This window comes from Mobula birostris, chromosome 16 (assembly GCF_030028105.1).
Source record: "Mobula birostris isolate sMobBir1 chromosome 16, sMobBir1.hap1, whole genome shotgun sequence".
Taxonomy (NCBI): Eukaryota; Metazoa; Chordata; class Chondrichthyes; order Myliobatiformes; family Myliobatidae; genus Mobula; species Mobula birostris.
This window is the reverse complement of record NC_092385.1, coordinates 78,451,817-78,464,258: the sequence shown is the minus strand read 5'-3', so window position 1 is coordinate 78,464,258 and position 12,442 is coordinate 78,451,817. Positions and strand designations below refer to the sequence as shown.

At 43.4% G+C, this 12,442-nt stretch overlaps 1 protein-coding gene across 3 annotated transcripts in view; it reads left to right on the top strand.

The window, feature by feature from the left end:
• LOC140211256 (NUAK family SNF1-like kinase 1) overlaps nucleotides 1-12,442 on the top strand; it is an 88,346-nt gene that overhangs the window by 50,973 nt on the left and 24,931 nt on the right. The window contains exons 1-4 of one of the 3 annotated variants that reach the window (XM_072280932.1): nucleotides 659-736; nucleotides 841-961; nucleotides 4,342-4,493; nucleotides 9,323-9,388. In XM_072280932.1, the coding sequence (XP_072137033.1) occupies nucleotides 674-736; nucleotides 841-961; nucleotides 4,342-4,493; nucleotides 9,323-9,388 (402 nt within the window). In that variant the 5' untranslated portion in view covers nucleotides 659-673. Of the gene's footprint in view, nucleotides 1-658; nucleotides 737-840; nucleotides 962-4,341; nucleotides 4,494-9,322; nucleotides 9,389-12,442 lie in introns of those variants that run through there. The other 2 variants (XM_072280931.1, XM_072280933.1) reach the window with 2 other exon arrangements.

Here is a 12,442-nt window from a genome sequence, read left to right as displayed (position 1 = left end):
TTAAAATCTAGTAATCTTTGTCTTTTTTTGCACATGACGTTTCTGCACTCCACCCTTTTCTGTTTTTAACTTTCACTTTTACTTCATCCACATTTTTCTCTTTTACTTTATCCATACTTCTCCAATCTGATTGGACAGGGCATGAAGGCAGGAGATGCGGGCTGAGAGGGGTATGGATCTGCCATGTTGGAACGGTGGAGCAGACCCAATGGGCCAAATGGCCTAATTCAACTCCTATATCTTATGGTCTTGTGATACTGCTTTACAGCACCAGTGGCTGGAAGATCAGGGTTCAAATCCCACTGCTGCCTATAAGGCGTTTGTACATTCTTCCCGTGATCTCAGGGTTTCCTCCCACATTTCAAAGATGTACAGATTTAGGTTAGTGAATTGTTGGCCTCCAGTGCTGATGCCTATTAGTGAAACGCCTGGGGATCAGAAACATCGAAGGTATGTGTAACCACATACTTCAAATAGTGATTTGGAGCTCTTAAGACAGATCTGTTGAATCAATGTGACCATTGAACCACTCCTAACAGGTGGACACTTTGTCAGCAATCCTAAACCATTTATCTCTCCTTTCATGTACAGGCTTTACTGGGGGTCTGAAATAAAATGTACATTGCTTCAAGTTCATGTCATTGGTATGTGGTGAGCAGGAAGTCTAATTTCTATGAAGGACAGATCTCGGTTGCTGCTGGGTTCATTCGACACAGAGATTGCCGGAGTTCTGGAGGTGAAGGAATTGACGGGCTATGGGCCAGTGCACCCATGAACTTGCTGAATGGCTATTTCCTGCTCCTCATTATTTTGTTCATCTCAATTTCTGGTTTTTTGCAGGTGGCCATTAAATCTGTCCAAAAGGATAAGGTTCAAAAAGAACTGGATTGGATCCATATTCAGCGGGAGATAGAGATCATGTCATCTCTTAACCACCCCAATATCATAAACATTTATGAAGGTGAGCATCATGATATTTCTAGAATCAAAGGCTAATTATTTAATTAATAACCCTTGATCTGCCTTTTTAAGTCCTGACTTATCTGTGAACATAGAACATGGATCATTACAGGACAATACAGGCTCTTTGGTCCAGGATGTTGTGCCAACCTTTTAACCTGCTCTAAGATCATTGGAGCGTTTCCCTCCTGCATAGCTCTTCATTTTCCTAACATCCACATTCCTATCTAAGAGTATCTTATTTGTCTCCAATGTATCTGCCCCTCCTACCACCCCTGGCAGACCATTCCTCCTTTCCCTGCCGTACCTCTGACATTCCATGTATTAGTCATTTTCTCTCTGGGAAAAAGTCAACTATATCTTCACCTGCTAGCTAGTCCTCCTTCCCCTCTCCCCACCTTTTTATTCTTGCATCTTCCCCTTTCCTTTCCAGTCCTGAAGAAGGGTCTCTGCCTGAAACATGAACTATTTCTTCATTTCCATAGAAGCTGCCTGACCTGCTGAGTTCCTCCAGCGTTTTGTGTGTACCACTCGATCTCTGTCTCTTATTGTCTTGTACACATCTATCAAGACACTTGTCGTCTTCCTTCAAACCAAAGAGTAATGCCCTTTGAGAAAAAAACCTTGAGAGAAAAAGGAGTCATGGAAATGTATTGGTTGCTGATGACATATCCGAGAAAGAAACGTTAGGCAAAGCAAATGATGCGGGTCAAACTGACCATTTTCATTGACAGCCAGTCTTGTTGTGGTCATCAGCATGAGGAATGGATCAGGATTTTCAGAGCAATTTTGACAACTCAATGTAGAAATGTCACCACTTACCTGTGTTAGTGCCAACAGCTTTGGCAATCTTTCTGAAGCGCATGTGAACTTGGCCGTCTTGAACTTGTTGGTGGTTGGTTGTTTTGGAGTATCAGTGCTCAGTGCTCCAAGGTTGAACAGCAGTAGAGCACTGATTTATGACAACTCTGGATCAGTGACACTGCCTGAGAAACCGGTGCCAACTTACAGTAGGTCTGGAGAGCAATAGCACCCTGCAGTGCAAATATAAGGTACTTTGTATTAATTAACTGAAATTGCTAAATTATTGTAGTAATTTCTGTTCTTAAGTGTTGAAAAAGCTTAAATTTTTTCAATTATTCAATTGCATGAATTTTGAACGTCATAGATATGTGCTTCAAAGTTCAAATTTATTATCAGAATGTGTGTAACATCTGCTGTAGAGCCTTGAGAATCATCCTCCTGCAGGCACTTACAAAGCAAAGAAACACAATAGAATTCACCACACACACCCAATTTGCAAAAGAGGACAAGTCCACAAGACCATAAGACAAAGGAGCAGAAGTCGGCCATTTGGCCCATCGAGTCTGCTCTGCCACTTTATCATGAGCTGATCCATTCTCCCATTTAGTCCCACTCCCCCGCCTTCTCACCATAACCTTTGATGCCCTGGCTACTCAGATACCTATCAATCTCTGCCTTAAATACACCCAATGACTTGGCCTCCACTGCCGTCCGTGGCAACAAATTCCACAGATTCATCACCCTCTGACTAAAAAAATTTCTTTGCATTTCTGTTCTGAATGGGCGCCCTTCAATCCTTAAGTCATGCCCTCTCGTACTAGACTCCCTCATCATGGGAAACAACTTTGCCACATCTACTCTGTCCATGCCTTTCAACATTCGAAATGTTTCTATGAGGTCTCCCCTCATTCTTCTAAACTCCAAGGAATACAGTCCAAGAGCGGACAAACATTCCTCGTATGTTAACCCTCTCATTCCCGGAATCATTCTAGTGAATCTTCTCTGTACCCTCTCCAACGTCAGCACATCCTTTCTTAAAATAATGAGACCAAAACTGCCCACTGTACTCCAAGTGAGGTCTCACCAGCGCCTTATAGACCCTCAACATCACATCCCTGCTCCTATACTCTATTCCTCTAGAAATGAATGCCAACATTGCATTCGCCTTTTTCACCACCGACTCAACCTGGAGGTTAACCTTAAGGGAATCCTGTACGAGGACTCCCAAGTCTCTTTGCATCTTCGAACTTTGAAATCTTTCCCCATTTAAATAATAGTCTGCCCGTTTATTTTTTCTGCCAAAGTGCATAACCATACACTTTCCAACATTGTATTTCATTTGCCACTTCTCTGCCCATTCTTCCAATCTATCCAAGTCTCTCTGCAGACTCTCCGTTTCCTCAGCACTACCGGCCCTTCCACCTATCTTCGTATCGTCAGCAAACTTGCCACAAAGCCATCTATTCCATAATCCAAATCGTTGATGTACAATGTAAAAAGAAGCTGCCCCAACACGGACCCCTGTGGAACACCACTGGTAACCGGCAGCCAACCAGAATAGGATCCCTTTATTCCCACGCTTTGTTTCCTGCCAATCAGCCAACGCTCTATCCACGTATGTCATGTAAATAGTAAAAGAAAAGGAAACAAAAACACATGGAGTATGAACTACAGAGTTCCTGGAAGTGGCCCACAGCCTCTGAGGTGGGTGAAGCCCATCCCGGAGGCCGATGGATGCTGAGGTGAGTGAAACCTGTCCAGGAGGCCGATGGATGCTGAGGTGGGTGAAACCCATCCCGGAGGCCGATGGATGCAGGGCAACAACTGCTCCTGGGCCTTGCAGTGTGAGACTCGAGTCTCCTGCACCTCCTGCCCTATGGTAGCAGCAAGAAGAGAGGGAAACCAGTCAAACGCAGACTGATGGCACTGAACACCTGTTAGTTTTCTGCTCTTGTCCTTGACGATTGAGATCAACGGTATGGGTTTGAGTAAGATTAGCAGACTAGTAACACACAGAGCTTCAGTGAGACACGTTCCCACTGCTGGGACCAAGACTGCTCAGGGAGCTCTCCTTAAAGTCACACGTAATCAGGCTCCAGGGGCAGTGTGAAAAGAGTTTCTGTGCATTGCTAATCCAGCATGAACAAAAATCACAAAGATGCCGCCTTGATGTGGGTTGTATGTTACTGGGGCTGTCATCACACGCACAGCCGATTCACGGAAAAAACCCAAACCGAAAGCTGCAGACTTCACGATCGCTACTATTTCCCATTGTTGTTTTATTTTTCAAAGGAATTAAAGTGCAGATGAAATAACTAACTCCCAGTTATGTCCATCAGAAGTAGGAAACGAGGATAAAATCAAGATTTATGGTGTGACTTTCTTTATGGTGAAATAATCTTCATGTCACACAGTTACAGCTGACCACTTTGCTGTGCTTATTTCACGTGCCTTTTAAAATAAAAACCTCACACACATTAAAGAACTGGAACATGGTTTTGCTTCATATAATTAAAAAGTTATAATAAAATAAACTGACCCAGATTCAATGATAATTTTATATGTTCTTTTCCACAGTGTTTGAAAGTAAGGATAAGATTATCATTGTTATGGACTACTGCAGCAACGGTGAACTGTATGATTATGTAAATAAGCACCACAGACTGTCTGAGTGTGAAGCACGCAAAGCTTTCAGACAAATTGTCTCTGCAATTCACTACTGTCATAAGGTAAAACAACACTTTTTAATAAGTATTGTGCTTGTTTACTGGCTTGCTCATAATATCACTACCCAGAATGTATGATGGGAGCAGGGTTGAATGAAACTGACTACAGGTGTCCCTCGGGTACAACAAGGTCCTTTTTTGTGAACTGTTCATAATACAAAAAAGTTTGTAAGTCGGAAATGTGGCCGCAAACCGAGTTCCCTCACAGAAGAGGATGCCTGCAACCTTCTAGCAACCGGAAAATCCATTGTTCCGGTCTCCCAAACACCCGTTTGTATGTGCAGGCTGTGCATCGGTCTGTCATTCATAAACTGCAGAGCTTCTGTATATAAATCCTGGATTTATCCTAAAATCCAGGCAGAATTATTCATTCTAATGATACGTTACTTTCTTTATCAGCCATGCAGTACACTACATCAGAACGCTGCACTCAAACATATAAACACACTTAGGTCTAATGTGTTCCGGTATAAACTGGGGCAAGAGTTAGCACATTGTCATTTCTCTGGTGATACCAGAGACGGCAGATGCTGGAATCTGGAGCAACCAACAATTTGTTGGAGGAACTCTGAGTCATGATGAGGGGCATTGATCGTATGGATAGTCAGAGATTTCCCTCCCCCCCACCCCACCCCAAGGCAGAAATGACGAACATGAGGGGGTATAGTTTTAAGGTGCTTGGAGATGGGTACCGAGGGGATGTCAGGGGCAAGTTTTTCCACACAGTGAGTGGTGGGTTTGTGGAATGCACTGCCAGTGGCGGTCCTGGAAGGGGATACAATAGGATCCTTTAAGACCCTCTTAGATAGGTAGATGGAGCTTGGAAAAATAGAGGGCTATGTGCTAGGGAAATTCTAGACAGTCTCTAGAGTAGGTTTTATGGTTGGCAGAACACTGTGGGCTGAAGGTCCTGTAATGTGCTGTAGATTTCTGTATTCTATGTTCTATCTGTCTTGTTTTTCTTGAAACCAAAACAAGGGTAATTCCTTTCCAAAATTATTCCTGTTGATTGATGAATTTGAGAAATAGGGGACAGAGAAATTAGAATTACACCCAGGTTAGTCCTGTAACACTAGTAGGAAAACTGAGAGACTCTGTTAGAAAAGATATGATAACAAGACACTTAGAATATATCAAGGGGATTAGCAATGCCAACTTGAAGTTATGAAATGGAATTCATGTTTGATAAACCAACTGGAGTCTTTGTTTTAAAATGGAATAGATAAGGGCGAACCACTGGATGAATTGTATTTGGATTTTCAGAAGGCCTTCAGAAAAGAGAATAGTGTGGGAAAGTATAACAGAAGGGATTTGGAGTAATATACAAGCACAGACTGAAAACCAGATGCCAGGTAGGAGAGGCAGAGTCTTTTTGCTCAGTGGCAAGCAGAGGCTGGGGGAGTTACCATCAGATTCTATGCCTGAGCAACCGCGATTCACAATATATAACAATGATTTAGATGAAGAAGCCAAGTGTAATATTCCTAAGTTTGCTGATGACATGATTCTGAGTTGGAGTGTGAGCAATAAGGAGTTTGTAGGCTTCATGGTGACAAGATGAGTTAAGTGAGCAGACAAATATATGACAGGTGCAGCGGAACACTGATGAATGATAAGTTATTCACTTTGGCAGGAAATATCGAAAAGCAGAGTACAAGTTGGAATCTGGTTATGATTGACACGTACTGAGAGACAGCAACTTGTGTACTATTCATACAGTTCATAACATTACACAGTGCATTGGGGTAGAACAAAGTACAAACATAGCAATGCAGAATAAACTGCAACAGCTACAGAGAAAGCGTAGTGTGGATGAGCGATAATGTGCTAAAGACATAGATTGGGAGGTCAGGAGACCATCTTGTCATACGAGGGAAACATTTAATAATCTTGTAACAGCAAGAGAAAGCCGTCCTTGAGCCTGGTGGTATGTGGTTTCAGGCTTTTATTCACTTTCCAGGGCCTGAGAAGTTTATCGCTAGTTTGTGCGGGCATTCGATTAATAACTAAATTAGTTCAGCACAGCATTGTGGGCTGTGTTCCTGTGTTACACTGTTCCAAAAGCTATGACTGGGCTGTGTTACTGGACATCAGATTCAAGTTAGTTATGAATAGAGCAGAACTACAATGAGGTGAGTAACTCCAAAGCACCTGAACCAGTGCTCATCTGACAGAAGTAAACTTTGTATTGCTCCAACTTTGTAAATAGAATTCATGTTAGTGAAAAAAGAAACTCCAAGAATGCATCTCCATCACCCTATTCTAGGTCCTGTTGAATTAAGTATCCTGCAGTAGAGCTGGGCTTTTCAGTCTATCTAAATCTGGGACTTCTGCACTTGCATTTGCATGGTTTGAAGACCAAGATTTACTGCTGTTAGACAGTGAGTCGAATGTAACCATTAAAATTCTTTTTCTTCCTTCTTTTCACAAGAAGAGTGTAAGTATAGGGAACTTAGGTTTTCAAGAGATAGTGATGTTCTGGTTAAGAGAAAAAAGAACAGATGCGGAGCAGGTATGGGCAGGCAAGAACAAATGAAGTGCAAGAGAACACTTAAGAAAGGAATCAGGAGGGCAGAAAGAAGGTATGAAGTTAGTCTATCAGACAAGGTGAAGGAGAATCCAAGAGCAAAACGAGTGCAGGGGGACAAAATTGGTCCTCTTGAAGACCAGAATGGTAATCCATGTGTGGAGCTGAAACAGATGGGGGAGATCTTAAATAGATTTTCTGCATCTGTATTTACTCAGGAGATAGATAGGGAGTCTATAGAAGTGAGGTAAAGCTGCAGCAATTTCATGGACCTGTACAGATTACAGAGAAGGAGGCATTTGCTATCATGAGGCAAATCAGGGTGTTTAAATCCCCAGTGCCTGACAAGGCGCTCCCTCCAGACCCTATGGGAGGCAAGTGTACAAATTACTGTGGCCCTAGAAAAGATACTTGAAACATCTTTAGCAACAGGAGAGGTACTAGAGGATTGGAAGTTAGCCAATGTTGTTCCACTGTTTAAGAAAGCTTCTAAACATAAACCAGAAAATTACAAGCCAGTGAGTCTGACATCAGTTCTGGGAAAGTCATAGGAAGGTATTTCAAGGGACTGTATATATAAGTATTTGGATAGACGTGGACTGATTAAGGATAATCAGCATGGCGTAGTACATGGTAGATCGTGTCTAGCCAATCTTATAGAGTTTTTCAAGGATATTACCGGGAAAGTGGATGAAGGCAGGCAGTGGATGTCTACGTGAACTTTAGCCAGGCATTTGACAAGGTCCCACATGGGAGGTTAGTCAAGAAGGTTCAGTTACTCGGCATTCAAGATGAGGGAGTAGATTGGATTGGATTGGATATTGGCTTTGTGGAAGAAGCCAGAGAGTGGCAGTAGATGGTTGCCTCTCTGACTGGAGGCCTGTGACTTGTGGTGTGCCACAGGGATCAGTGCTGGGCCCTTAGCTGTTTGTAATCTTTATCAGTGATCTGGATGATAATGTGGTTAACTGGATCAGGAAGTTTGCGGATGACACCAAGATTGGGAATGTAGTGGACAGTGAGGAAGGCCATCATGGCTTGCAGGGGGTTCTTCATCAGCTGGAATAATGAGCTGAAAAATAGCAGGTGGAATTTAATGCAGACAAATGTAAGGTTTTGCACTTTGGTAGGATCAAACAGGGTTGGTCTTACACAGTGAACGGTTGAGCATTGAGGAGTGTGGTAGAACAAAGAAATCTGGGAATACAGGTACATAATTCTTTGAAAGTGATGTCTCTGGTAGATAGGTTTGTAAGAATGTTTTTGGTACATTGGCCTTTAGTAACCAATGTATTGAGAACTGGAGATGTAATGCTATGTTGAAGTTGTATAAGACGTTGGTGAGGCTTTTATTTGGAGTGTTCTATACAGTTTTGGTCACCTACCTACAAGGAAGATGTAAAGAAGATTGAATAAGTAATGAGAAAATTTACAAGGATGTTGCTGGGTCTGGAGGAGCTGAATTAAGACTGAATAGGTTAGGACTTAATTCCGTGGAATGTAGAAAATTAAAAGGAGATTTGATAGAGGTGTACAAATAGGGTAAATGAAAACAGGCTTTTTCCACTGAGGTTGGGTGGGACTCCAATCAGAAGTCATGGGTAATAAGTGAAAAATGAGAAATTTAAGGGGAACGTGAGGGGAAATGTCTTTATTCATAGGGCCGTGAGAGTGTGGAATGAGCTACCAGCACAAGTAGTGCATGCAAGCTCGACATCAATGTTTAAGTGAAGTGTGGACAGGTGCGTGGATGGGAGGGGTGCTGATGGCTATGGTCCCGGTGAAGGTTGAAGGGAGGAGGCAGTTTAAATGTTTTGGCATGGACTAGATGGGCTGAAGGGCCTGTTTCTGTACTGCTCTTAGACTCTAAGAAAGGGATGGAGCAGCTGTTGGTGACCTTGGGACTGGAAGAGGTAACCTTGGCGCGGTGGGAGATGTCACGTTCGTCCTGCAGACAGTGCTGTAAAAGCACTTACTTGTTCTGTGCACTGGTCTTCGGCTGTCTTTAATTATTGTGTTTCACATGGTCTCAGAAACCCAGCATGCTTGAATCAACTCTGAAAGAAAGGTGAAATGTGAGCCTCATTATGGTGTTTAAAGATGAACCTCCTTCTCTTGGGAAGATGTAGATTTCTTGACCCCACAGCTCACTACTAACTGCAGGGGCTAGCAAATCAAAAGCAAGCTTTGATATTTTAACTCTTTGTTCACTAAGAGCCCACCAAGCTCAAACTAAGTGTTATTACTCCTCTTGTCATCAGGTTACAATTTCACTGATTCTGAAACTTATTTTTGACCCATGTAGAAAGGAGTTGTGCACCGTGACCTGAAACTAGAGAACATTCTCCTGGATGAAAACTTTAATGTGAAGGTAGGAGTTCCAATTTGCTGCTGTTTTCTTGTTTCTGTAAAGTTCAAAGTAAATTTATTATCGAAGAACATACAGTATAACTCAGTGAAGATAGGCATCACACTGCATAAATTACTTAGAGGACCAATCGTTCTTATAATTTCATTCTTATGGAAGTCAAGCTGAAAGTTAAATGGCCAATATTGTGGAAATAGCAAGAGGGAGATGGATTCATCATTTTACTCAAATTGATTCAAAATTTCAAATTATGAAGCCAAGTCTTTTTTTTATTAAATGGGTGTAACTTCAAGTTTACTATAAGCGAACCGTCGAAGCCAAGTCTTCTAATCAGAGATCCTCGCAAATTATGTGTCATTATATACGATTATGTTCTGGTCCATTCTCCTCTCCTAACAGATTTCTTCTGTCAGCACTTTATCTTTTCCACTTATCATCTCTCAGCTTCTCACTTCATTCATCGCTCTCACCCAACTACTTTCCCCTCACCTGTCACCTTCCCCACACGCCCTCCCCTCATAACACTGGCTCCTTTCCAGTCCTGATGAAGGGTCTTGGCTCGACATGTCATCTCTTTATTCCTCTCCATAGATGCTGAGTTACTCCAGTTTTTTGTCTGTATCTCATTATAATATTGCCAGCTGCTTAAGCGAATAATCAGAAATTATAGCATGTCCTTGATGTTTATACAGCCTCTCCTGGTGAAATTAATTTCAACACTAAATACAGAGACATGAGGAGGATAGCCATGACATTATATATCCAAAATGGTCAAGTGTTAAAGAAATAAAAAAAGCATCTTCTCATCCAACAAAATTGTATTATTTTATTATCACATGTACCAAGATATAGGGAAAAGCTCGCCTTGCATACAGTTCATAGAAACATAGAAACCCTACAGCACAAAGTTGTGCCGAACATGTCCCTACCTTAGAAATTACTAGGCTTACCTACAGCCCTCTATTTTTCTAAGCTCCGTGTACCTATCCAAAAGTTTCTTAAAAGACCCAATTGTACCCACCTCCACCACCATTGCCGGCAGCCCATTCCATGCATCACAGAGTGAAAAAAACTTACCCCTGACATCTCCTCTGTACCTACTCCTCAGTACCTTAAACCTCTGCCCTCTTGTGGCAGCCATTTCAGCCCCGGGAAAAAGTCTGACTATCCACACGATCAATGCCTCTCATCATCTTATACACCTCTATCAGATCACCTCTTATCATCCCTCGCTTCAAGGAGAAAAGGCCAAGTTCACTCAACCTATTCTCATAAGGCATGCTCCCCAATCCAGGCAACATCCTTGTAAATCTCCTCTGCACCCTTTCTATGGCTTCCACATCCTTCCAAAAGTGAGGCGACCAGAACTGAGCATAGTACTCCAAGTGGGGTCTGACCAGGGTCTTGTATAGCTGCAACATTACCTCTTAGCTCCTAAATTCAATCCTATGATTGGTGAAGGCCAATGCACTGTATGCCTTCTTAACCACAGAGTCAACCTGCGCAGCTGCTTTGAGGGTCCTATGGACTCTGACCCCAAGATCCCTCTGATCCTCCACACTGCCAAGAGTCTTACCATTAATACAATATTCTGCCATCATATTTGGCCTACCAAAATGAACCACCTCACACTTATCTGGGTTGAACTCCATCTGCTACTTCTCAGCCCAGTTTTGCATTCTATCAATGTCCCACTGTAACCTCTGACAGCCCTCCACACCATCCACAACACACCCAACCTTTGTGTCATCAGCAAACTTACTAATCCATTCCTCCACTTCCTCATCCAGGTCATTTATAAAAATCACTAAGAGAAGGGGTCCCAGAACAGATCCCTGAGGCACACCACTGGTCACCAACCTCCATGCAGAATATGACCCATCAGGGTTCCAGCCCGAAACATCGGCCGAACTTTTCCACAGATGCTGCCCGACCTGCTGAATTCCTCCAGCATGTTGTGAGTGTTGCTTTGACCCCAGCATCTGCAGATTATTTTGTGTTTACAACCACTCTTTGCCTTCTGTGGGCAAGCCAGTTCTGGATCCACAAAGCAAGGTCCCCTTGGATCCCATGCCTCCTTACTTTCTCAATAAGCCTTGCATGGGGTTGTTGCAAGGACGAGGCTAGAAACAAACCCAAGTGCAGGACACAAGCATGGAGGCAGAGTCATGAGGCATTAGCACCACCACAAATGGGGAACCGGTATCCAGGATAGTCTTTACACAGAGACAAGGTTTACATAGAATATCCAGGAAATAATGCAGAGCTTAGAACTGGCAGTCCCAAGGAATTAGAAAATGAGGTTTACTCACACTAGAGCCAACCAACACTGGCAAAGCATGGCTGTGCTGCCCGAGTTTTATCCTATGTTCGCTAATGGGAACCAGGTGTGCTGTAATTAGTGGAACTGGGAATGATTGGAAATCAGACGAGAGGATTAAGGCCCAATTTAGGAGGTAATAGCAAGATGGGGAATTGCCAGACAGGACCATGACTGTAACCACCCCCCACCCCCCCCCCAACAGGGGCCTCCAGGCGAACCTCCAGGCTTGTCCGGATAGTCCCGATGGAAGTCTTGAATGAGGGAGGAGTCCAGGATGAAGGAGTGGGGAACCCAGGAACGCTCCTGTGGGCCGTACCCTTCCCGGGCTTCCTTTATTATGGACTCAATCTCCCAAGTGACGGTGGCTACCACACAGGATGGTGGGAGGATAGTCTCTGGGCTGGAGGTGTCCTCCTTGGAGTTGTATTGGCAGGAGAGCATGTCCGGCTTCCCATTCTTGGACCCTGGACGGTATGTGAGGGAAAATGTGAACCGTTCAAAAAATGTCAACGGGCCTAGCGGGTGTTCAAACATTTGGCGGTCTGTATATATCCCAGGTTCTTATGATCAGTCCAAACAATAAACGGGTGTTCCTCCCCCTCCAGCCAGTGCCTCCACTCCTCCAATGCTAGCTTGGCTGCCAGTATTCCCGATTCCCCACGTCATAATTCCGCTCGGCGGGGAACAGTTGGCGAGAAAAGGCGGCACAGGGATAAAGTTTTTCATCCGGACTT